At 44.8% G+C, this 25,905-nt stretch overlaps 1 protein-coding gene across 1 annotated transcript; it reads right to left on the bottom strand.

Annotated features, from left to right (window-relative positions):
- Window positions 1-317: 317 nt before the first annotated feature.
- Window positions 318-25,905, bottom strand: SMOX (spermine oxidase). The gene is made up of 6 exons (XM_026847214.1): window positions 25,671-25,905; window positions 19,677-19,903; window positions 11,160-11,333; window positions 7,943-8,642; window positions 1,872-2,032; window positions 318-588 (listed from the first exon to the last, which is right to left on the bottom strand). Exons 1-6 carry the CDS (start codon window positions 25,876-25,878, stop codon window positions 451-453), a joined length of 1,608 nt encoding a protein of 535 aa, XP_026703015.1. The 5' UTR covers window positions 25,879-25,905; the 3' UTR covers window positions 318-450.

Raw genomic sequence — 25,905 nt, 5'->3', positions numbered from 1 at the left:
TACATGGAGTATCCAGATCTATCTCAAGATCCTCCTACTCCAAATTTTGTAGGAAGAGAGAAAAAAACTATTTTTATAACGTTGAAGAAAAGAGTTGCATGTTACTGTGTGAAGTGTCCAGGAAGTACCAAAGCACCCAGTGTTTTTATTACAACATTTATTTTAGTATAGAAGGCACTTACAATACAGAAAGAAAAAAAAAAAAAAAAAAAAAAATTAAAATGACAAAGAAACAGTTTACCAGACAAAAGGAGCACCCTTCCCTGTTAACAATACAGCACACAGAAATGAAGCTATTGATGACTAACTTTTTTAACAGTTAGGGCTTTTTTTGTTTTTTAATAGAAAAAGATAAAGGCTGTTCTACTGTGAACTGAAATTAAAAAAGAACCTCTCCACACACCTGTACAAGGATTTGGGAGCTGGTGGTGTTTGCAAACACGGGGCTTTTCAGCTCCGGCACTGCAGGAGGTCCTGGTACATCTCGATGAGGTGAGCGGCCTCTCTCTGCCCAGAAAGCACAGCACCGTGGGTAGTGGAATAATACTTCCTGTGAGTGGCCTCCCCTGAAAACATCACCTGCATGGGCTGGAGAGGGTAAGAAAAGGAGAAAAGCTCAGCAATACTTACTGGAAAGCAGACGGGAGACTAAAAGGAGACAAAACTCTCTGTGCCCTCCCGCATCCCCATGAGCTGAGACCGGTGTTTTTAGAGCACTGGTTCTCAAAATCCCAGTGAGGTGCACCCTGGGGACAGGCACAGCACATGTCTGACAAGGTTAAGCTCATCCTTGTTGCTACACCTGCTTGCAGGGCTGAGGCACCATCACGGAGCCGTATGCCAGCTCCAATAACCTCAAACAAATCTGCACAAGTCCCTAAGCCCCCTACTTCTCTATCAACTTTTCTTTTTGCTCCCCCACATTACATTTTAGCCTTTTAGGCATTGAGGATTTATTTTTCTGGACTGTAATTTCAGAAGAAAAAATAGTCCTGTCTGAAAACCCACAGGGTGAGACACAGCATCTTATCTCTTACATCAATAGTTAGGTGCTCACTAAAATTACTGCCAACTCAGTTCTGAGACAGGAATTCCAGGTACCTCTCTTCCTTGGGAACTACAGAGAAAGATTGCTAAAGCTCCCGTTATCTTTTTTAATAGATTTCTGTGCTGAACAAAATTACATGGTGGGGTCAGGCTCTAGATAGAGGACACAGACTGAGCAGGTGCTTGGAGGCTGCATATTCACCAACCACTGTCTCTGGATTTGGACACGTAACTCTGAATGAGGGGGTGAGTTTGGCTTAATGTTACTGAGCATCAGCTGAGCTGTGGTAACTACCTCCCCGTGTGCTCGTTTTCCATGTTGTATTCAGAAAGCAAGGCAGTGTCTGAGGGGCAAATTCACTGTCCCCTCTCAATGCACAAGTCCCCCAATCAAGGACTGGGCCTCCCTCACCCTCTACTGCCAACACAGAAAAATTTCCTAACATGCACCTCTGACATACTCAGATCTGGCCATTAGCAGGGGGTGTGCATTTAATGCTCCATATTCAGACTATGCTTTAAAACAAAATAGGGAATCCTGAACTGGCCAATAAAGCTAACGGTCTTTAAACACAGAAATCAAAATTTCAAAAACCACACAGATGCCTGGCTCTTGATAATTTCAGAGAGGGATGTGCAAATCCCTGAGATGTTGGGATTCCAAACATTAGAGAAAACAAATCCCACATTCATTATTTGTCCAGAGGTATATGTATTAAAAAATGGAAAACACATAACTGAAGGCCTAACCTGTCTCTCAACCTCCCCCTAGAAAATGCAGATATTAGTCCTCTTGCCACAGAACCAATTTGGGCCATACTTACAGCAGTTTTGGAGCTTTCGGCATAAGGCAGTGGTTTAGCAAGTTTCTCTACATCAGCCCCGCTAGACCCAACTTGGGTGTAAGAGTAGGATCCACGGAAGTTGGGATTGCTGCCCCAGGAGGACCGCAGGATCCGGCGAGGTTTCGGAATGTTTGGATTCCCTGGGTGGAAAGCAGGAGACAAAACGTTAAGACCGTGTCTGAGAGAAAACATGACAGTGTCTATGCAAGGTGTGAAGCATGTATTCTGTCTGATTTATTTAAAATACATCCCAGCAGAGCCTGCAGGCTACAGGGAAGAGGCCCTAAACCAGATCTCTTTTCTATTACTGAGTTGTATCTATGCAACAGAAAAAGCATTCCCTTTAATCTCAGCTGCAGTTTTCCTTTTGGGAAAGATCATTAAAATCCTTATGTTCCTAAGAGATTGGGAAGTTTCAAGGAACCCTGGACACAATTTGTTTGAAAATACAGAGCATTTCCTGGTCTCATTTGCCATGGTGGTGATCATGCATGTGATTCATCTCACCTAGGTCTTTGAATGCCCAGTCTAAACTGGAAGTTTAGGTAGTCTTGTGAGAGAGGTGTGCCTCCAAAGAGGAACAGAGATAATATGTCAGAAGGCAAATCCTCATTGAGGGGAGGGGGGAGGGGAGGCAGCATAGGAAAACCCATCAGAAACTTTTCAAAACCTGCATTACTCACTCCAACCGCCACTCAGGCTCTCCTCGTAATTAACCTAAAATCCAACAGATCCATTTTGTGGGATGCACATGTATGGGAAGAAGGCTTCTGAGGCTGGAAATAGAACTTTTAGGTTGCTGTAGGATTTCCACTGCTAAGAGGATGTAGGACCTAGAGGTGAGGGGCACCTGAGCGAACCAACGATGAGGCCATCCTCAGCCACTGTCCCCATCCCTAAGAGTACAGGAGCACACGGGGTCCAGGACTGTGGCCAAGGCACCTGCTGGCACAAGAGCCTCAGGAAGAACTGAAATAGTGAGCGACGTTTGTTGGAGAGCCTCTTGCTAGGCTGGTTTGAGACCACCTCCATGTCATTGAGGGAGATTTTGTTGGCATCCCGTGCTCATCTCTGGCTTGGCAAGAGAGGAATGGGGAGATGGCATGTGGAAAAAAGCACTGCAGATAAATTCTCTCTGCAGGGGAGCTGAGACCCACCCTTGAGGCCATCCCACATATCCAGGCAAGGTTCAGCTACTGGAGTCTGGGAGATTGTCAGCACGAGAAGCGAGAGTAACTGAAACATGTTTGCATCTTGCACAGTTCCTGTGCCTGGAATGCTTCAGCATGCTTAGCCTGCTCCGAAAACAATCCAGATTCCCCCACTTTCTTCATCAGGGCTTAGAGAGGGAGACATCCAACTGTAAAGACTAGTTAGGCACTACACTATTTAGTCCTACTAAACAATTATTTAGTCATGCCTTTAATTTCTTAAAACTGGGAGCAGGTTACATCCCTGGTTCAGCTACTGTTTTTAGGAGTATCATGTGACAACCAGAACTATGAAATAAAAGGCTGAAACAGAGCAAAGGCACCTGGATGGCTTGCCAGAATACACTGTGAACGCTTTCTAACCACTAACCCTCAGATCAAATGATGGCACAGACTAGCAAATAAATATACCCTACAAACAAAACACATCCTACAAATGAATGTTGTTTCAGGAATAAGAACTCAGCATAACAAAGCCTCTAAAATATGCTCCCCCAAGAATCTTCAAAGCAGGAATGCCTGGGATGGAAGTGAAAAGCCCAAGGGAGTCTGTGAACAGGGAGCTCTCAGATGCGTCAAGGAAATAAGTTATCACGTTTTATTTTTAAGGGCTGTGGGAAACACCATGAAAGCTGTTAGACAACACACCACCAAACAGGGCCAAAGCAGTCATCCATCACGCTGTGTTACACAAAAACAACCACACAATGTATTTTCAAATAAAAGGAGCTTCTGCAGTAGGCTGGTGGTGCCTCTGCTGTAGCTGATGCATGTTCTCATGTCGAGGTACCCGGAAGATTTTTCAATACAGGAGTCAACAAGCAAGATGCTGATAAAAAGATGATTAACATGAGGAACACAGAGTGTTACAAGCAATGAGATGTGGGCTTCTCAGCCTGCAGATAAGGCCACAGAGCTGCTAAAAGATCTATGGTGCAGATGGGCCAGCTCTCACGAGCTCCTCTAAGGTCCTCCAGCACATCAGACTGTGTGAGCACGACCCGAGCGTCTGCTGTGCAGCTTGCTGTGCCCCCACACTCCTGCACTGATGCACCTCTTAACGTGAGGAGCTGTTACTAAGTGCAAAATAAAGAGACCTTCATTTCGGTTGCAGATCGGTCGAAGGTCAGATGGGAACACGTAACACAAGCTCTGATCCTGGGAGGACCACACTCGTTTAAGGAGCGTATTTAATTGGACTTTCTCAATCCGCTTTTAAATAGATGGGTAAACATGTGGCTTTGCCTACAGAAAAAAAGTAACAATTAATAGAGATAGGGAAACTTCTAAGTTTCCACTGTCCAGAGAGATATAAAACAGCTAAAAAAGTATCTTAGCCTTCACTAAAACAGGAGGGCATATATCTTTATACCACAGATTTCCACTTGTGAAGGTACGGACTATCCATGTGCCTCAAATAACCCCGTCTTTATTCAGCTACTGGGACATGTGGCTACACAGATTTTTTGGGTTATGGGACTGATTATGAGACACCAGATTATCATAAAATCAACTCACAAATCTAAAATAAGACGCTCAAATTTAGTTGGCTGCCTGAGGATCCCAATCAAGGCCAACAGAGATCTGTGGTACTACCCACACATCAGTGTCTACAGCTACCAGAGAGAGATTAGGGTATCCCAGGACTCTACCTAGGGCTGGTAGATATGACACAGAACCTAAAAGAGATCCATTCCCCTCTGGAGAAATAGCTGGAGGATGAGGAGAACAGCTCAGGGCATCTCCAGCTGCAGCCTGACAAACCAGTGAGCCCTTCAGAAGGGAGCAGGCGTGCAATTACTGCCTTCTGGCTTCTAACACTCAGGGCTTAGCCAACAAAGAAACCAGAGCAAGACTTGCAATTGTTCAAAGGTATCCCATTTAATCAGATTTAGAGGACACTGCTTTTCAGCCATCCAGTTGTGAAAAGCAGTAATTGTGAATGGTTCTTAGGTTAGAATAATCCTCAGAGCTTTTCACAGCAAAGCCAGATAATCCGCAACACTAACCTGCATGTGAAATTTAAGGCCAAAGAGGCAGATCATCTCCTCTCAGAAAGAAATTCTCAGTGTGAAATAGCACCGAGTCTAAAAGAATGATTTTAACACAGGGCTGATCTCACACCCTCTGAAGCCAAAGCAAAGGCCTCTACAAGCAACAGACTGGGAAAACACATATGAAAATGGGAACCCACCTGGTAATGCATTAATTCTTTGATAGAATAAGGACATGAGAACATGGGGGATTTTATACCCAGAACATGAAAGCTACAAAAGGCAAAGTAAATATTAAAAGGCTCATACTACCTACTTTCATTACTGAATATAAGGCACTCACTATACTCATTAGAGAAAAGCTTCTTCAGAAGATGTGACAGAGCACCAAGTGAGGTGTGGAAAATCTGAACTGCCTTATAGAAGAGTTTCTTTCCACCAAGCTTAGGAACGTAGAAGGGACTAGTTTCCCAACTCTGCTAGCTGACTTACATGAAGCTGAGTGGTGGGAAATGTTTTAAAAGCTGCGTTTGGTGGTGCTAATTGGACCAGAGGAGTTCAGAAATGACTACAGTTAGATCACAGATAGAAGGCTGCTTTGTGACGGTCCTCATTGCTGACCCAGCTGGGTCTAACCCACTATCACGCTTCAAGTAAAACAGACTAGTGGAGAAGATGGTCAGCGCACGGAGAGCTGAGCAGGCTTCTGGTATTTCAGCCTGGCACCTGGTCCAGATTAGCCTTGACATATTGCTGCTTCTGTGAACCTGCTAGGGAAAACAGGAGCAAGGGGAACAGGATAAACCCAGCTACCTTAGCAAGGCTATCCTGGAAGATTTGTGAAAAGGTTTTCTACAAACTAGCAAGATTTTTAAGTAGAAAGTGGAACGGGTCATGTTGTATAACAGGTGCTCCAAGAACAGGTTTTCTTCTCAGTTTCAAGGAACTGAGAGGCCACCTCCCATCTTATGCACAAAATGTTCATTGCAGGGCATGGCCCCAGTTAATTCAGGTTGAAGTTCTCTGGGGTTAGATAACCCCGGGATTAGCAGAAGGCTGAGATAGAGCTCACACTGCTGAGGAGTCTGATGGACAGTGACCAGGTGCAGCATCAGCTGGAACAGCAACTGCTGCACATACCCATGACCCAGTGCCAACATATTTCCATCCTGGGAGGAAGAGAGAAACATCCAACACATGCAAACAATAACAACAGCGAAGGATCCCAAGAAGGAAGAGGGAGCGTATGCTCCCATCTGCCAAACCACAAAAAAAACCCTTGAAGAGCCACATTCCCACCGATGAATCAAGGTGTTTTGGAAAAAAAAGGGGACTTAAGCAAGAAGAGCTGCAACAAACAAGGTTGTTTATATGCTCTGGGAGATGTCAGCACTGGACAACTTGGCCTTAAAGATGAGAATAGCCTCCTGCTACGCCTGCGTAGGGCAGCAGTTGGCCTGCTAAGGTCAGGAGAAAAGGTGATGTGTACATGCTGACATTGCAACGTAACACAGGGATACCCAACACCACCGAAAACAAACAGCTCAGGAAGCTTCTCTGCAGGCTAAAGGGCAGCCACAAGTTCACCATCCAACAGAAATGCAGCACCAATCAAGCTGAAACATTCCGTTTTGGTCACTGCATTAGGGTTTCTGAATCCAGTGTCTACCCTGTGATTTCTAAAGAGATATTAAATGTAAAACCTCTTTTGGCAGTAGCCAGTTATCAGCTTCCAGGACTCTCTCTCTAGATCTCCATATTGTTGGTAGCAAATGGTCTGTAAGCACAGGGAAAAGCGACATTGTGAAGGCAAATTTCTTAGTTAACTGGAGGTCCATGGACAAGACACATGGTTGGAAACCCACTGGGTGCTGAGATTTGGCTAACATGAGTTAGAAGGCAGATATAAATTGCTTAATCACGGGACCCATCGCTAGACTAGCATAAAATACATCTAATCTTGGAGGATGCTGCTCTTAAAACTGATTATAATTATGTATAAATTAAAAATCCTTATTTCAAGACTGCCAAGGAATCAACCACTATTTTCTTCAGCATTATGACTGTGGTGCTGGTGCCTGTATGGTGTCTTCCATCAGAGGATCTCAAAGACCTCCGCAGATACAAAAAGCCCTTTTCTTGGGAAGGTGTGCAACCTCTAGTGAAGTGACTGCAGACAAACTAAGGCCCGGTGTGTTCAACTGTGACTACTTTTAATGATTTAATACTGGATTTTCTCAGTATAATACACCTAAGAACTGTCTTGCTCTAACTGCTGCCTTTAATGTGATGTTGTGCTCAGTAAATGTGAAATCTGTGAAGTCCAGGAAGGTTTAAGTCAGGTATCCAGAAAGATCAAGTCTCAAGATCAATGGATTCTTAGAAATTTAGGCCAATGAGATTTCCATATAGCCTCATGCTGAATGAAAGTCAGGGACGTGATTCACTACCACACCTCAGCTGATCTAAACAGGTTCAATTCCACTGGCTCTGACAGAGTTGGGCTGCTTTCCGCAGCTGAGATCAGTCCTCAGCAGCACTGAGCCCGAAAGCTCCAGCTGCCAAAGAGTTATTTGTGATTGAATAAAGCAGAGGATGTGGAATCTTCAAGCACTTCTGCCCACCACTTCCTGAGCTGGTTATCAGCCCCTCTGTATAAATAGCTTTCAGGCACACCCAAACAGGAGGTATGCTGGAAGCACACACACAGCCCATTCAAAGAGACATAAAATGCCAAAGAACTAAAAATTACTTTAGTGAATTTCCTTCCTAGAGGTTATTCAACACCCCAACCCCACTCTCCCTCTCTTCTCCACTCTACCAGATGAAGCAGAGCATGGCTGACCTGTAAATTTACGTAGCATTTCGGTGCAGGTTTCTGCCACAGTTTCATCATCGCACTTCTCCATAATCAAAGCCTCTTCTCCACAGATCCAGCCACTCAGGACATGGCCGTACCTCTCTGGTGGGTAGAGTACATCAAAGCTGCAGATCTTCTTGTACCACAGCTCCTCGGGATAAGTCAAGCTCTCACTCTCTGCCTCATCTTCCCAGACAAACTGGATGCTGTTGCATTCAGAGCTCCAGAAAGGCTCTTCAAACTCCAGGAATATCTTGTCAGTCGTATTGATTCCTAGTTTCTCAATGGCCATCACCTTCTCCTCGGGCAAGCGGGGATGAAACAGGCTCTCGTGGCGTTTCTTCAAGACTCCCAGGGACACAGTCACAATGACATGGTCAGCTGGGATGAACTCACAGTCCTCGCACTCTACGAAGACATCAGAGCCCTTGTCCTCCTCGGGGAGGTCACTGTTGTGGTCAGCCACCCTCTCAATCTCCTTGCTGACCGACTGGTTCCAGTGGATGCACTTGACCGGTTTGCGGAGCTGAATGACAGACTCGGGAATGGAGCGGGCCAAAATCTCCACGATTTTAATGAAACCACAAGGAATGATGTGATGAGCCCCAGGGATTTCGGTCCATTCCCCAAATTCACTGAGCGAGACTTCATCCATGCTGTGGGAGCTGCTCTCACAACTCTCTACCTAAGAAAAAGCAACACAAAAGCCACATTGCCACAGAGCAACTCATTTTGCCATAACACAGCAAGGGCACAGAGGAGGTGCACAAGGTGGGAGTCCTGAATCCCACTCTTAAACCACATTATTTTTGCTAGTAAAGAAGTGTTTGGCCATAGGATCTAACAAAAATCAATTCTTAGACTTTCTTCCAATCAAAGAAACCATTTTGTCACGGTTAACAAGCTGCATCAGCTTCAGTTGTACTGGCCACAGTTTCATCATCCAGAGTTTCAGGGATGATGTTTTTGCTTCTGCACAAGTCTGGGTTACAGTTCTGACTGCTTTCTATCATTTAAAACCCACTTCACTGGCCAGGGACTGGCTGCTTGGTGCTCCTACAACAGAAGCTGGAGCAATGTTAATCGGATGTTCTTTCCAATGTTAATAAATGTTCCCACGGAGGAGCCATGAGAAACTTTTGGCAGCCATTTCTGCTGTCTGCAGCTTTCAACATGCTGTCAAACAGTCAGCAAGCAGCACGCTAACAATCTGCCAGAGGTGAGAGGACCCAACACAGAAGGAACTGAAGGAGATAGAAAAGGGAAATGCCGAGACGTGTGACACTAGCGTTTGATTCACTTAGTGTGATTATCAAAGCTTTAAATTCGGGACCTGCTGGTTAATGTTTGCAGGAGTATTCAGCACAGGCATAGCTTCCAGCAATCCCTGGAACAACAGCAGGATGTTTGGCCTGTCCTGTGATAAGTTTCTAATGATAATACTGATGCATGGGACACTGCAATCTTCAAATCACCTGAGTCACAATAATTTGCACACTGTAATTCTTTACACATTTTAGCAAAGGGAACATTACAATTCCTTGCCTCACCCCTTGGAAAATTGTCCAGGGTTTTCCACATGTCAATGATCACCTCTGGAAACCTGGCAAGCCTAGACCCTCTCCCTGTGGAGCATCCTGAATGCAGGGCAGGAATCTCTGTACTCTGGGCTAAAATGTCAAGCAAACAAGTTGAATTTGTACTAAGTAGTTCACAGGCTGCTCCTGTGACTGTACTGACACACAGGGTGATTGCCCCTTTGTAGTCACCGCCCAATGACTCCAGTGAAGACTGAGCAGGCACAACTGCTGGGCCAGGTCACCAGCAGGTAGGTCTTAAAGAAGACCCATCCTCTGAGTCTGATGCGGTTCCACCCCATCACTTGTCAACATTCACCCAGGGTCAGTCGTGCTGGCCCACAGCACAAACCCTGCAACAGGCCGCTCCTCCTGCCTGGATGCTCCAACAGGACACTCCACATTAGGAAGATAACAAACAGTGGTGGCTCTTCGATTCTTTCAACCACGAAGGAAAATGCCAGGGAGAAAAAGAAGCAACTACCAAGACTATACTTTTCCTGAGACACCAGTTAATCCCCACTCTCTCAGCAACCACTCTGATGTGATAGTCTTAAGTATCAGAAGCTTTGCTGCTCTCAGGTATTTACACATGAGAAGGGATTTGCAAGACTTGAAGAAAAGTCTCTGGCTGTGGCAACCTGTGGCAACCACAGAAGTAACCACCAGCAAAACCAGAGCTATATCAAATGACTGACATTGTCTGCATGGGTGATGTTACGTGGAGAACACAATAACTAACTAGCCTTTACGTGTGTGGAGATGCCTTGTGATACAACTGGGGTATCAGAACAGCACTCAGGATGCCCGTGTTCAAATCTCAGCTTTATCACAGATCTCCTGTGAGACTCTTCAGCTCTTTACTTCTCTTTGTTTCAGCTTCTCACCTGCAAATAGTGAACACCATACACTTACCCATATCACAGAATGCTGCTGCCTCCCCTGCCTCATTTCATAAAGCCTTTAAGGCTTTATAATTGAAATAGGAATTACGGTTACACTTTACTTGTGGAGTGCTTGATGCAGCATTAAGTCCTCATCCCACAGAGATCTCATTTAGGCCCAGGCATCAAAGAGATAAAAAGAACTAGGAAAGCCATGAGGAAAGATGATTAAGACATGGGTTTATACAATCTACCTTTGATTTTTTTGCTTTACCTTCAAAATGATTTCTAGGGATTTCTTCAGCAAATTACTAGTATCAAAGTTAATTTCTTCTGGTCTCTCAGATATGGACAGAGGCAGAAGGGGATAAAAGACACTCAGGCAGAATCATGGGGTCCCAGGTGTAAGACATTACAAAAAGAACCTTAAAACAGAGTAGCTTCAGGTGGTAAGAAAACATTAAATCACAACAGAAAATTTAACAGGGCCTAGGAAAGCCCCTCCTAATTAGAAAACTGGAAGTTTAAGGTAAGAAGAGTAAAGGCATTATTTCTTGCAGCCCAGTGTCTTTGGATATGCCTCATGAGGGAAAGTTGTCAATATAAATACAAAACTGTCCCAGCTGCAAGAGACCACAGAAAGCAATTCCCCAGCGATAGGCAAGGTTTAGCCAGGTGTCCGAGGTTCCAGATTTGTCTTCCCTTAGTCAAAATAAAAAAACAAATGACATGCACACACACCTTAAGGTACTGCTGGATCATGGCTAGTTTCAGCCTCTTGACGGCCTCTGTGTCATCCGGATCGGCCTTGACACGTTTGCGCACTACGTCCCGTGTGAAGACGCCCACACTGTTCTGGCTCTCAGCATTGACTGGTTTACCTCGTTGGAAGAACTCCTGAGTCAGGTTATAGACCTGCCAGAGACAGGACAGTAAGATGGACAATGTGATTCACAGCAGAATCCAAGCCCCAAGCAGGACGCTTTTTCCTCCATCCAAACCCAGCACGTTCAGATCACCTTCTCTTGCCAACTCTAGATATCAGCTTCGGCAGTTTATTGGGTGCCCTGCTCCAACGCCGTGTCAGGTTGCACCCACAGCTATGCTGCTTAGAAGGAAGGAAGCACCACTTCCCCCCGGGCAAAGATAACCACCCTCACTCACCTGCAACAGTCTAGTTACTATTAAATCATTAACTTCCTATTCAGGTATTTTTTAATTCAGGCATGCCCATTCTATCACTTGCAGGACACAAACTAGGGCAGTCCTGCCATTTTCAGTAGCTAAAATCCATTGTTCAACCAGCTGTTCAGAAGCTGCAGCTGGATCAGTAAGCCAAGGTCATGCAGAGCAGGTTTGGGTTTGCTGTGTGTAATTTCTGGCTCTGCTGAGCAGTGTCACAGCCCAATGTGGCCCCAGTCTCTATCCAAAGTCTACTGGGAATGAACTCAAGCAGCAGGACCCACGTGCTTCCTCACATCTGACAATATAGCACCATCTCTTCTCCCACCTTGGTGTCTCAGGTGCAATCCCAGGTTGCATGACCCATACTTTTGATTGCTCTAACCTAGAACCAGCCCTTCCACCCTCTCCATTAATCACCACTAATGCCCAGGAAACCACCAGGGTGGTGAAATTCAGTTTTCTAGTTACTTTTCTGTTGTCCCCTGAAGAATTAGAAAGCAACCAACACAGGCTTAGCACAGGAATTTTGTTTGCATATATATTTTACTTGTTGAGTACAAGACAGGTACAAATCCACGGAAAACAACCTCTAGTAGCTCCTCACCAGGACTCAGACTGAAGAGGACCCACAAGAAACATTCCTTTCTAATAAATCATCTTTCTGTGAAGGAGATCTTCCTGATATTTTTTTAACCCCAGCTTTCCACTGTACAAGCTACTTCAAAGCAAGAAAACACCACCAGCCACCTTGGCCTTGTGGCTGTCTGTATTTTTGTCTGTAACGTTGCCAGAAGAGCCTTCAGTTGAATCATGGCCCTTCATTTCTGCAGAAAAAACTCTGAGGAATCTTTTAACAGAGGAAAACTTTTAAAAGATGCCTCCCAGAAGTGCAACTCATCCCATTAATGACTTGTTTGGCCAGAATGAGTCACCTTCTCATTTATATTGTGCCACAGGGGTGCACAGTACTCTTACAAGCAGAGAAGCAATATTGCTGCTTGGTGATTTTTTCCTGTCAAAGATGGTTTGATTACAATTTATGATCCTTTTCTTGAGACAGATTATTCGGACATACTAAGAAGTTCAAAGTAAATGCCTGGTAGGAAGCTGGCAGAATTGTGGCAGCCTCTCCTCCAAGGCTCCTAGAGCTTCCCATTGTCTGCGGATATGGCTAATTCACCACGTTTTAGTTCCTTCCCACTCTGATTCTTCTCAGAAGCTTTATTTTCTCTTGGGTTTTAAGAATAAAGTGAATGTAAGGAGACAAAATAGAGGGACGATGAGGAAAGGGAGGTGGTGAGGAAAAATTCACAGCAGTGGTAGGAGTGAGAGACAGCAGGTGTGTGAGTGGAGAAAGGTGCATAAGGGCAAGTAAGGCATGAGGAGGATATTGAAGAAGAAAATAAGTGAAAGAAGATTAAAAAAAAAAAAAAGGTGAAAATACAAAACCAGAGAAGTCATCACAAGAAAAATGAGTGGAACTAGTGAAGACAGAATTGCAGACACTGATTGGGACACAGCTTTTCCAAGGAGACTTCCAGACAAGAAAGGTGGAGACCAAAATCCTATATGAAAGGAAGCTTCCAGCAAAGGAAAGGAAACAGTGCTTGCTCTGTTCCCCAATGCCAAAAGCTCTTTGGCAGTTTCAACATCCCACGGTTCTCAGGTCCACTGATTTCTGAGGCCTAAACCACTTCTAGCAAGTATAAGCTGCATAGACCATGCGTCAGCATAATGCAGCTCAGCTTTTATAAGCCGATTGCACACCATAAGCAGATAACGCATTCACAGGACAAGCAAAGCTGTGTTAAAACTCAGCTACCATTTGGCCAAAAGGATAAGTGAGCCATGGGTATGTTTTTACTAACCATTGTATTCTTCATTGCCCAACAGAGAAAAGAGCAGAAAAGCACAGTTCTCTGTGCTGTAAACATCAGGTCAAGGCTTTCCTATATATGTCACCCCATTGATCAGACAGCAGGGAAATATAATCACCATAAGGTTTGTTTTTTTTTTTTTTTCCCCCCTCAGAATCCCTGTTATATCCTTGCTTTTCTCTTCTTGGGGGTGCTGAACCATTTGATGAAGAATAGAAGGCAAAGCTGTTGTAGGCAAGAAGCAAAAGAAGAAACAACAGCAAGTCCTACATTAAGAGATACATTGTCATAATAAAAGAAACAAAAAAAAAAACCTCCCTCAAAATGTATTCTTTAATATGCAGTGAACTGATTGTGTACAAGTAACTATGGAAAAGGTTCACTAGAGGCCATCTTTTAAGGGAGATAACCAATAAAGTAAGTGCAGAATTGTACTGTTTGGAGTTGGAGTTACCTAGGCTTTCCTTCCCCAGGTGGGAAAACTGCTCCTAAGAACAGAAAGCATCATCACGCCCGTGGTACCACCTCTGAAGTCACTGGGAACAGGCATCTGTGGGATCTGCAAACTCATTCTCCTTCAATCATTTCATCATGACAGAAGGGTTCCTGCGAGAATTCAAGCAGGCTTTATCTCAAATTAAGAATGACCTGAAAGATTCTGCTGATTTTCTAGTTAACCCTACAAAATATACCAGCCACAAGAGCTATGCCACACAGAGTCGTGACTCATTTCCCTTTTCTGTTATCACAGACCTGATACAAGCAGGAAGAGAAAAAAAAAAAAAAAACAAAAAAAAAAACACACCACAGCAAAAGGATAGACTGCATCAACTCCTAGTTCCTACAACTGGCAAATTCACATCCCAGCACAATGACCTGATCACTTCTTACTGTAAGGCTCCTCTGGGTTTGGGCAGAACAATTGACTCTAGAAGCCTGTCTGCAAGAACCATCAGCAAAAGACGCAGAACATCTCAAATGACTATTTCATTCTGAGCGATTTCCTTCCCTAATTCTGAGGGTTTCCATATAATCCTGCAGGGAAATGGGGCTGAAGGTCAGAAATCTAAAGGAGTTAACTGAATGGCCGTAGCCCTAAAATGGCTTCAGTTTACATCTTCTGTCTTCTTTCTGACCAGCTTTGGGGCTTCCCACAACCGGGGTCTCTGCCGAGAACATGGGTTCCACCAGGGATGTCCTCTCTGTTACCTACAGACTTCCACCTACACGTGTTTACTACATACGTGCTCCTCCACCACAGGAAGAGGCAGTCTCTTAGGAAGAACAAATCTAAATAAAGAAGTTTCTCAGCACTGAAGGAGGTCAGGAAAGCACATCCCAATCCACACTCCTTCCTGTCAGCGCCGGTGACGATCCATTGCATTGTCTTTTTCTCACATGGCTTAAAAACTGCAGTGACTTAATCACTGGGCAGTAAAAAAACCCCGACAGAGATAGGTCCGTGCTGTTACCAGGTCAGACATCTGTCAGTGCAATAGAGGGGCAGGGAGGGAAAGGTGACTCTCGGTGGCCCTTCGGTCCTGCTTTCTACGATAACTCAAAGCAAGGCCCTGGAGCTTAATTGGGGATGGCACAAAGCCCAGCACAGGGAGAGGGTGAGAAGGGTGGAAAACTTTGTCATTCTTTGGCTGCATCCCTACCCCAGAAGCTGTGCAGCACACAGGAGAAAGCTGTCAGATAACAATGCCATTACTTAGCTGATTGTTAAAGGGAGGGTTCCTGTGAAGCAGGTCTGTAGGGACCACATCCTTACTGAAAAGCCTATGTAAAAATAGGCACTTTTTTCTAAAGCAGGCTGGCTGATGGACTGTGAAACTCACGGGCAGGCAAATCAGTGGGATTTTTCACTTGCATTTAACTTGTCAAGCTCACCACCTCTCTCCTACCCTTCACAAATACCTGGGAGATGGCCTTAAATACCTCTTTAGAGAGGGAAATGAGGACTTAGAAGGGACAGAAGAGCAACTCGGAGATGGGTTGTCCCTCTTCACATTGTCCCAGCAGTTATACACACACACAGACACTGAAGCTGCAGATGTTACACTCAAAGGTCACGCTCCTGTCATTTTTCTTTGAGGGTTGTGCAGATGTGCTATAAGCAGGCAGAGGATAAAATCCTCCCCCAGCCCCAGGATTCCCCCAATCATTCTAGCAGAAGTGGAGAGGAAGGTGGGAAGATTATGAATACATGGCGTGGACATCACACCCTGGAGAACCTTCCAATGCTGGTGCCCCCTTCCTTTGAGAGACTCTCTAAATGGACTGATGATGCTGAGCAGTGCCAGTACTGCACAGTACATGGTCTAAGCAGGATAGTCTTAAAACAACAGTGGCTGGAGAACTGTCCTGCTAACAGAAGGCTCAATGCCCTTTCTCATGGTGCATCACTCGGCAACGTGTGGTTGGAAATCCAGGTAGCTGCTCTGCAGGACTGCAGAACTTCCTTGCAGGAATTACTCAGTTTTCTAGTACTCTCACGGAGGAGGATTCAGGTCATCTCGGTCACAAGCTTGTGATAGATCCTGACTGACTTCAGTGCAGTTCAACAGCCTCTCAGTTGAGACAGCCTCTCATAGGGACCTTTCTGCTACAGAAATGAAGAGCTGAGCAGTCTTCTGCTGGCTTTCTCGTAACCAAATAAAGGCTTCTGTGAGGCATCCCTACAGCTATTAAAAATTCAAGCTACTACAAACAAAAAGAAGCAGAACTTGTATTGAAGTAGAAGCAGACAGCCAAAAAAGATTGGACAAGTGCCTGGAAAAAGTGTAAGGAAAAGACGCAACTTTCCAAGTGAACTAGAGAGGCAAAGCTCTGGAGGTACTGGGGTGCCTTGCCTTTCACGCCAAGGAAATTCAGCACACAGAGGAGAGACCTCGCCTTGCTGGGCTCCAGCGACTCCACATACCCGAGTGAAACACTCGAGGGAGAACCATCTGCACTTTCCATTCACTAGGATCTGGTGTCCAGATGACAAGATGACTGGGGCTAGAGAGATACAGATGGAGAAGCAGAGCTGGAGGCATATGCTCGAGCCCAAGCACGTGGCAGCAGCTGCAGCAAAAGAAGGGCAGTGTGTGAGTGCATGGGAAGGGAGCCGGCTGTGCAGGGGAGGGCAGGCATTTGAAACTGTGACAAATTTAACCTTGTTCATTCAGGACTACATTTTCCACTGTTAATGCCAGTGCTCCATCCCCGGTTCGGCTTTGCACCCATCGTGTGGTTGGTGGTTGTTTTGCTTTTTGTTTGTTTGGTTGCGGTTTTTTTCCTTTTCAGTGTGTCACAGCCTTTGCAATCTCAGCAGCCTGAGAGATGAGATGGTATGACGGCAGGATTGCTAACAGCAAGTTGCCCCAAGACTCTGAGAAAGGTCTGGGAGCTCCTACGAGGCAAAGGAGGAGCCTGATCTCAGGATCTGGTGATCTATAAAATGACTTTTTGTCCTGGATAACTTCAAGATGTTTTAACAAAATGTCTCAAAATAACCACCTGTTCAAAGAAACAGAGATGCAGAACTGAAGATCAAATTCTTACTGTTCCTCTCCAGCACCCATTTCATCACCAGTTAAAGCAAGGGAGTATTGGCCAGCTGGGATGAAAAAAAATGAAATAAAAATGATGGAATGGACTAGTGAAAATGAAAAAAAAAAAAAAATGCTGGAGGAGTGGGGGACTCAACAAAACATAAAACAGGAATGCACCAGGCAGACTCAGCATGTGTAAACAGAAACATTCTCTGCACTTTATGCCAGAGGAAAAGGTCCCCAAAGCCACACGCCTGCTGCACATGCTCCTGACTGCCAACCCACCGGGGCACTTGTATTTCCTAGTCTTTAACTGGAGATTTTCAGGAGCTCAAGTAGCACACCTTAATTCCTGTATTTCCTACGCAGTGCAGGGGGGGAACCACAGTCAGCTGTCTTAAATCACTAAAGACTGTCCAATGTGACACCCCAAAAAGGCTGAGACAAGAAGCTCACAAAACCACGAGCTACCCCAGCAAGAAATTCCAGCACACTTTGAAGGAAGGCAGAGAAAGCACCTCACCAGCAATTAAGGGGTTGGCTGATGTCTTCTTCTTGACTTAAGCTATTCCTTACATATTTACCATTTACATTCAAATTACAATTTACATACTTAAATTTTTACCATCTATAAATGTGAAAGCCTTTTCTGTCTCCTAGCGATAAAGATATCCTATGGCAACAATAAGCTAATTATGTGTTGCGTAAGGAAGATTAACTTTTAATGTGTTGTTCTCTCATGTCACTGGCTGCCCCCTTTCTCTTGCTTTAAAGGAAAGGGTAGATTTACCAAATTAATCATTTCTAAAACACTGGCACCTTGCTACAGCCTTTCTCTTACCAGCTGTTATCTCAAAGCTAAGTAGCTCTCATCTTTGCATTCTCATTTCAGAGTCTGCCTGCCTCTGACACCCTCCTTTTGCTAGAGATTTTCCTATCATCTTTGAGACAGGATGATCACCGAGCACTGCACACAGCTTGGCGGTGTTCCATTTACATAAATAATGCTGCTCACCGCAGTGTTTTCACTTACTCCCTCGCTCTTTTCTAGTCTTAGTTGCTGTTAATCTTGCCCCACATGCATCTCACCTGTCTTTTTTTCTTGGCTTGCTCTTGCTCTGTTTTCAATCCAGTAATGTAAAAAAGTTGTTCAGATGAATTATCTCCACCTGCGCTTGTCCAAGGAGAATTTGCTCCCTGCCATGGTTTTGCTAAATTTCTTCCATAATGAGATTTCTCTGAAACTCCTACTACCCCCTCTCTAAGACAGAAATGATTTTGTGCCACCCCATCACAGATTCTAGTGCAGAGACCCAGAAGAGTGTCAAAAATCTTTTCAAGCAAGAAAAATCTCCATTTCTGCTCCCCACTCAATTCATGGTAATTCTTTACAGGCTACAGTGACTCTTCTCTTGGTGGCTTTTCTAAATGTTCATGGATATATTTTTAAACATAAAGTATGTAAGAGTAACCTGAATCTAGTGTGTGTTCAGCCAAGCATCAAATACTGGTGAAATCCACTGTCAGATGAAAACCTGAAGGTTTTAAGGCATGGCTACAGCCTGATGAAAATAACAATGTTTTGCTCCTTTTTATATAACCCACTGAGAGATCACATTACCTGGAGCACTAGACATTCTACACTGACCACCCTAGATGTGCTTCTTAAGTAACATTAAGAAAATGGGGAATAATTATAATTAACTTTGGCAAGCCTCCTTCTTTCATTTCGCTATTCCTAAGGCCAAATCTCCCTACTGAAAGCAGATTGAACTAATACCGATCTCTCATATGTGTTCAACATACAAATCAGTCAGAAACCCCATTTTCTCCCTGAAAGAAATACTAGGATGACAGCAGCAGCGCTGAGCTTACTGAAAGCAAATTTGGCCTTTTTGCCTGAGCCTAACATTGCCTCATTGCTTTTTTAGAAGAGGTTAATCTTTCCACTAAACATGCATTTTCATTTCCATCTTGTAGGCTTCTATTTAGTATTTTTAGGTTCTGCGTCTGTAGTTGTTTGGGGTTTGGGTTTTTTTTTTTTTCTATTTGGCTCTTCTGTCACATACTGAGGCCCTGATCTACATTGCACTGAAGAGGACGTCACCGCACGTTTCAAAAGAAGTTAAAATAACCTTAAACTGACGTCCACACTGGTCTGAAACTACCAGAAAAGATGTTCCTTTCCTTTTGATGCAAGAAAACTTGCAATTCCTACAATACTGCACTGACTTTGGCATACTACGCAGCACACTATGGTATTTATAACATCAATAAAATGTCACAGGGCTACAATATTTAGCTGGTTGTTGCTAAGGTTTTGCGTTCTACTTCATTTAGTAATTTGATCCCTCCTCTTCTCTTTTAATTGAGTAGCAAGTTTCTAGAGCAAATGACTGGATCTCCCCAGCAATAGTTGCTGGAAGTGATTAAATTGATGACAAATGTGGAAAGATTGTTCTTCCTAACAACAGTGAGTTAATCCCACATCAAGGACAAAGGGGGTATAGTAAAGCAGATGAAAGCAAACTAAGTGTTCATTTTTTGCACAGAAATTGAAAGATGTTACTGGTTTTCTACCTTTGTCCAGTACCCAGAACATTTCACACTGTTTCAGGCAAATCTACAACCTGATAAAGCAGCTGAATACCAACCTCGTTGTATAAATCACTGAATTCTTCAACCACATCTTTCGGGATCCTCTGCCCATTGTTGGTAAGATGATAAGCCACCCCATTCTTGGAGTAAAGACTGATCCGTCCAACACTTCTCTCACCATCAGTAGTCTCTTCAAGTAAACCATTGTCTTCTGCTAGATGATAGACTGGGTTTCCATGTGAACCATGTATCCACGTAGCTCCCAGTTCAAAAGTGGCGTGCCCTGCAGGAGAGTAAACGAAGCAAACTAGTTATTAAAGCCCATTTTTCTGAAAGTCTGTCACGTCCAGCCCTAAATAAAATGTACATGTGCAAAAGCAGAACAATCGCCCAAGGACAACACGTGTTTGCACGTCACTTAAGCGACCTTTCTCTGTTAGACAAGGGCACTGCCAGTGTTCTTCAAACCTTGGGGATACAAGCTGAGATAGTGCTGGAAGGACGGGATGTTTCCAACAAAGATACATCACAGTGACACACTTCTGATACTTAAAGTGAAAGTCAGAATCTAGGTTCCAAGCTCTTATCATGGTTGTTGCTAGCTGCTCTGTCCTTGCTACTCGGCCTTTCTAAATCATGTTCTCTAAACCTGCCCTTAAGAACATGATCAGACAGCAGAGGATGTACTGCTCCTGCTGCAGCACAAGCCATGCACTAGTGAAGGGGGCGTGGGAAGGAAAAGAGCTGTAAGAAGCCACACTGCATTATTGCAAGAAGAACATATAAAGATACTTACACAAATACTGTAATTGTAGGGAAAGAATAGAGTACCTAAAGACTTCAAATATCCACTGTATTCAAGAGGAGGCGATGGATGCCCAGACACAGGAAGAAAAGCATCTCCAGCCAGGAGATGTAGGAAAACTTGCATTTCCCTGGGATAGCAACATTGGCCTGCATACTGAACCTTGTCCCAGGATTAAAAATTGTTATTTAAAAATACACCTCAGAACAACTGCAATACAAAAACGCATTTCCATTCCCAAAATGAGCAAATAGGTTTCGTTTCATTATTTATGCCTTTGAAAATTTAAATCAGGTTCTTTAAAAAGATGCACTGTCAGGTTACACATCAGATGCATTTATTCTTCACAGAATCCCAGAATCATCTCGGTTGGAGAAGCCCTTAAAGCTCCTCCAGCCCCACCATGACCCTCCCCCTGACCGTTCCCAACTCCCCCAGATCCCTCAGCGCTGGCTCAGCCCGACTCTTCAACCCCTCCAGGGATCCCGGGGACTCCCCCCTGCCCTGGGCAGCCCATTCCAACGCCCAACAGCCCCTTCTGCACAGAAATCCTTCCTCAGAGCCAGCCTGACCCTGCCCTGGGCAGCTTGAGGCCATTCCCTCGGGGCCTGGCGCTGGGGCCTTGGCTCCAGAGACTCATCCCCCCTCTCTGCCCCCTCCTGGCAGGGAGTTGCCGAGGGCCAGGAGGTCTCCCCTCAGCCTCCTCTTCTCCAGACTGAACCCCCCCAGTTCCCCCAGCCGCTCCCCAGCAGACCTGTGCTCCAGACCTTGCCCCAGCTCCGTTGCCCTTCTCTGGCCACGCTCGAGTCACTCAATGGCCTTTTTGGGGTGAGGGGCCCAAAACTGAACCCACTCCCCGAGGGGCGGCCTCCCCAGTGCCGAGCCCAGGGCTCAGATCCCTTCCCTGTCCCTGCTGGCCACGCCAGTGCTGACACAAGCCAGGATGCCATTGGCTTTCTTGGCCCCCTGGGCACACTGCTGGCTCCTGTTCAGCCGGCTGTCAATCATCCCCCCAGGTCCCTCTCTGACTGGCTTCATCACTTACACTCTACCTGCAAAACACAGAGTTTGGTCAGCCCCACTCTCTCCCTTCCTTATAACTAACGGGGTTTGCACCGGGACTCTGAGCCCTGCCCCAAGCCAGCACTGCCACAACTGGGCTGACAGCACAGGGAGATGTTCAGCAGCTGAAAGGAGGTGCTAAAAATAAGCTTGGGTCCTGTCCTCCACCCACGTTTTTACAGATTCTCAGAAGTCCAAAGCTAACTGTTTTAAAGTCTGACAAAGCTGTGTTTTCCCTGCATCCCAGCCAACACCACACTGCGCAGCTCGCTCTGCAGAAGTGTGTGAATGCCTGATTAAGTAGGAGAGTTAATAGGATCCTGCTTGATGAAGAAAGGATCATGCAGTTACCAGTCATCATATACTGTTTAACATGTAAATATATGCTCAAGGAAAAAGACACTGCAGTACTAGGCTATAATGCAGTAGAGTTTAACGGGTGAAAGCTCCAAAAAATGCTGCTTTCCAGCTGAGACACAGCCTCCAAGGGAAGCTCCTCATTTCTTGTTTTGCAAGCAACCACCTCGTCACTATGGAGCATGCTGATCGCCCTTCAAAATATGCATTAAAGGACTCATTTCTACGTGTACCCAAAACAAAGTACACGCTTCAGAGTGTTACAGCATCAGCGTGTGAATATTTAAGGCGCCACAAACTCCGATACACTCCCAGAGCACCCAGCCTGGCGGAAATGACTGCTGTACGTTGGCAGCCAAAGGTACAAAGCTCATAAATATTGCATGTGGCAGTCACCTTGTTAATGCAATCCTCCTGCGAGTCATCACATGCCAAATCAGCAGCAGGAATACTGCCTGCTGCTTTATGTCAGGAGCTTGCTCTCTGCTACACTAACAATGTATATAGCTTTTATTTATGGGGCACCTGATCTTTTGAAAGAAAAAAAACATGCCAGCAGGTCCCGCTGTCTTGGTGCTTGGTAACGATGTGTTCCAAGTTCTCCTGTTTTCAGAAGCTACGAGGAATATAATCAAATACCAACAAATTAAAAATAGTCATTCTTGCCTGTAATGCTTAGAAACTCACTAGCATAACTACCAAGCAGATAAGCCAGTGGTTATCTAGTGTAAATTTCATGATAAATTAAAAATGTAAAATTAAACCAAACCTTTTTAAACAGAGATAGCTAATTTACTTTCAGGGCCTTAGAAGATTTTAGGTTCAATATTAATCTACTTTGAATGAATCACCGAATACCACAAAAAATGGAAAAAAAGCTGCTTCCTATTCTGTGAATATAATTACTGAGACACAAGCAGCAGTCAAGAGAGGCCTATACACAACAATATGACACAGCAGCAATATTCCAAATCAACACACAGATTGCCTATCAAGCCTTCTGAATACGCACAGGAACTCTAACATTTCCCTTTGCAGCCCTGACTACTCCTCTGGCATCTTGTTGTGAAATATCTGCAGTGAATACAGATGTCATAGATCACAGAATCATAGAATCAGAAGGAACCTCAGGGATCATCTGGTCCAACCTTTATGGCAAAACCACGCTCTAGACAAGATGGCCCAGACCCCTGTCCAGCTGAATCTTAAAAATGTCTCATGTTGGGAATCCAACACTTCCCTGGGGAGTTTATTCCAGTGGATGATTGTTCTCATTGTGAAAAATTTTCTTCTTGTGCCCAATTGGAATCTCCCCAGGAGTAGGAGTAACCTGTACCCATCACCCCTCGTCTTTTCCATGTGACTCCTTGTAAAAAAAGGGACTGTCCATCTTCTCTGTATCCACCCTTTAAATACTGGAACATGGAGATAAGGTCTCCCCTAAGCCTTCTCTTCTCAAGGCTGGACAACCCCAGCTCTCTCAGCCTCTCCTCACGTGCCTGCCCAGGCCCTTGATCACCTTTGCGGCCCTTCTCTGGGCCCTCTCCAGCCTGGCCACATCGATTTGTATAGCAGGGACCAAAACTGAGCGCAGTATTCCAGGTGTGGCCTGGCAAGCCCTGAGGGGAAGGGGATAATGACTTCTTTCTCTCACTGGGGATGTCCTTGTTGATGCAGCCCAGCATCCCCTTGGCTTCCTTTGCTGCTGCAGCACAAATCACGTACAAGAAACACACAGTCCACAAACACACAAACCCTCTGCTTCACCTGTGCTAGAAATGATGAACCAAACCTCTGAAAATCCGGACTGTTCCCCTGTGCGGAACAGCAACATACTCTCTGTAATTGGGGGGAAATAGTGTCCACACATCAGGGCTCAGTAAGAGTCAAAGTATTTGGATATAACTCTGAGAATGTGCCTCCATAGCTCTACTGAGGATTTAAACTGGATCTTCAGTCAAGTGTGCAGACAGGGGAGTGGCCAAGGAAGTTTAACATTTAAATGCCATTTAGACAAGCAGATCAAAGTGGTCATATCTGGAAGACCCAGAAAAAACACTTCTGTAACAGTTTGCTGTAAGCTTTAGCCAGGTCTGAGAAACAAGCAGGTCTTGTACGCCCCAGGTGCAATCCCACTGCTCCAGGGACTGCAGAGAAAGAAAACAGCCCAGGACCATGCTGCCCATTTGCCCTCGTACCAGGGAATAAGGAGGTTCTGAGTTTTTTAGCACCCAACAGGGCTCCCAAATTATTTGGCTAAAGGGCATGTGAATCTGCAGAGTGGGCAAGGGGCCAGAACATGGACTCACTCGCCTTGGGAGAGAGCTGCAGTGCATACCCACGCAGTGTAATCTTGATAATTTGCAGAAGCTGGCCAGCTTGTAGTTTTAAGAAAGGTATTAAAAGACTGACACTCTGAATTCCAGTCCTCCACTCAGAAAATAAGTTACACCTACAAACTGCAAGAGCTCCACCAGACTGAGAAGCTGTTCTTGTCTCATGTTAGTTAAGAAGTGTTAACAAACAGGAGGCAGATTCCCAGCAAAGGGAAAGATATGAATAACTGGTGAAGGTGTCCAAAGGTAAGAGAATTGGTCTCAAAACTAGTACAAAGAAACCCTATTTCACAGGTGCACTGACAAAATGATATATTGCTCCCTGAAGATTTCAGGTCTTTAACACTTCCCTCCTTTCAGACACGATGCAGGATATTTTTAATACAGTGTATTGTGAGTAAAGGACACACTTCCCATTCCAACCTCCATGCCAAGTCTTAGCAGAATGTAAAGTGCCCTATTCAAACCCTGCAGATTAGATTTGTCCTACTGCCTTTTCATTCATTTCCCTTCTGAAAGTTCATAGGACACTGCTGTTTATTTACTGTAGTGAGTTTATCAAGCAAAATATAGTAAGTGATGTAAGCACCTGACAAATAAAAAGAAAGGAGGGCAGCAAGAGGCCAAAGTTAATACAGGGAGTGGGATGAGAAACAGAGCTAGTTAATTGAAATCAGAAAGGCAATTCAGTAAAAGTGAACAGCTTTTTGCCTCCTGTGGAGAAGAGACAGGCAATGCCCTTCTAGATACCAGGGCAAGTTTCATTGACTACTGTGCTGCAAAGGGTAACATTTGTTCCAGTAGTTTTGCATTTAGAGATTTTACAAGCCCTTCCAATTTAACACGGGATTAAAATATCCAGTGTCTGCACCTTTATTACACACTGAGAAAGGAAGCCACAGAGGTAGGAAAGCTGCAAATCAGGATGAAAGGATACATTGAAGAGGTTTTTCCAGCAGTCTGATTCACAGTGGGTAGTGCCCTACACAGTAAATTAGTTCTAGGGAAATGAATGGGGCTATTTATGAAACAGAATAGCTTGGAGCTTGCCCCTTTGCAAGCGATGTAAGTCACTGAGAAACAGCCCTTCACTAGCCGGGAGATTTACTGACTGCTCCTAGTCAAGAGTCAAGCTTGAAAACTTCAGTGGAAACTGTCTCAATACAGTTATTTAATCACAGAACGCTTCTCACAGCCCTGTTACGCTGAGCTCTTTCCCTACAAATGAAAATGATCACCAAGGTCTTTAGTTTATAGGAACATGGTTTTGGAGCAGCCTTCCCCTCGGAAAAGATGCACAAGGTAGCTCAGATTCACCCACCCACCCTGAAAGGAGTCCCAAGGACATACATCCCCGACAACATCACACGTCAAATAACCTTCTGCATGCGCACGTTGACTGAAAAAGCACATTTCCAAGGTCAAATTAACCCAGTAACAATACAAAGCCTTATGAGCAGAATAAAGCCAGCCCAAAATACTGCTCTTACCAAGTTTCACACTTTGCACGCGGCCTCCAATTCGGTCAGTCGCCTCAAGGATAGTTACATCCGTGAAACCGCTTTCCAAGAGCGCTTTTGCTGCTGACAGCCCTGCAAGCCCAGCACCGATAATTACTATTCGAGGCTGTCGTTTTCTCCGTAGGCCACTACTAAGAGGATCATCCGTGCTGTCTCCAGATATTTCACAACTTTGCATGCCGTCCAAGCTCTCTTTCTAAGGAAC

Source organism: Athene cunicularia (assembly GCF_003259725.1).
Source record: "Athene cunicularia isolate RWA chromosome 4 unlocalized genomic scaffold, athCun1 chr4_part1, whole genome shotgun sequence".
In the NCBI taxonomy this organism is placed as follows: domain Eukaryota; kingdom Metazoa; phylum Chordata; class Aves; order Strigiformes; family Strigidae; genus Athene; species Athene cunicularia.
This window is presented reverse-complemented; position numbering and strand designations above follow the sequence as displayed.

Coding starts and splice junctions, on each gene's coding strand:
- SMOX (XM_026847214.1), bottom strand. CDS start 25,878: ATGCAAAGTTGTGAAATATCTGGAGACAGCACGGATGATCCTCTTAGT. Junction 8,643..11,159: donor TGATCCAGCAGTACCTTAAG/GTGTGTGTGCAT, acceptor GCTTTTTCTTAG/GTAGAGAGTTGTGAGAGCAG. Junction 589..1,871: donor CCGAAAGCTCCAAAACTGCT/GTAAGTATGGCC, acceptor TACCCTCTCCAG/CCCATGCAGGTGATGTTTTC.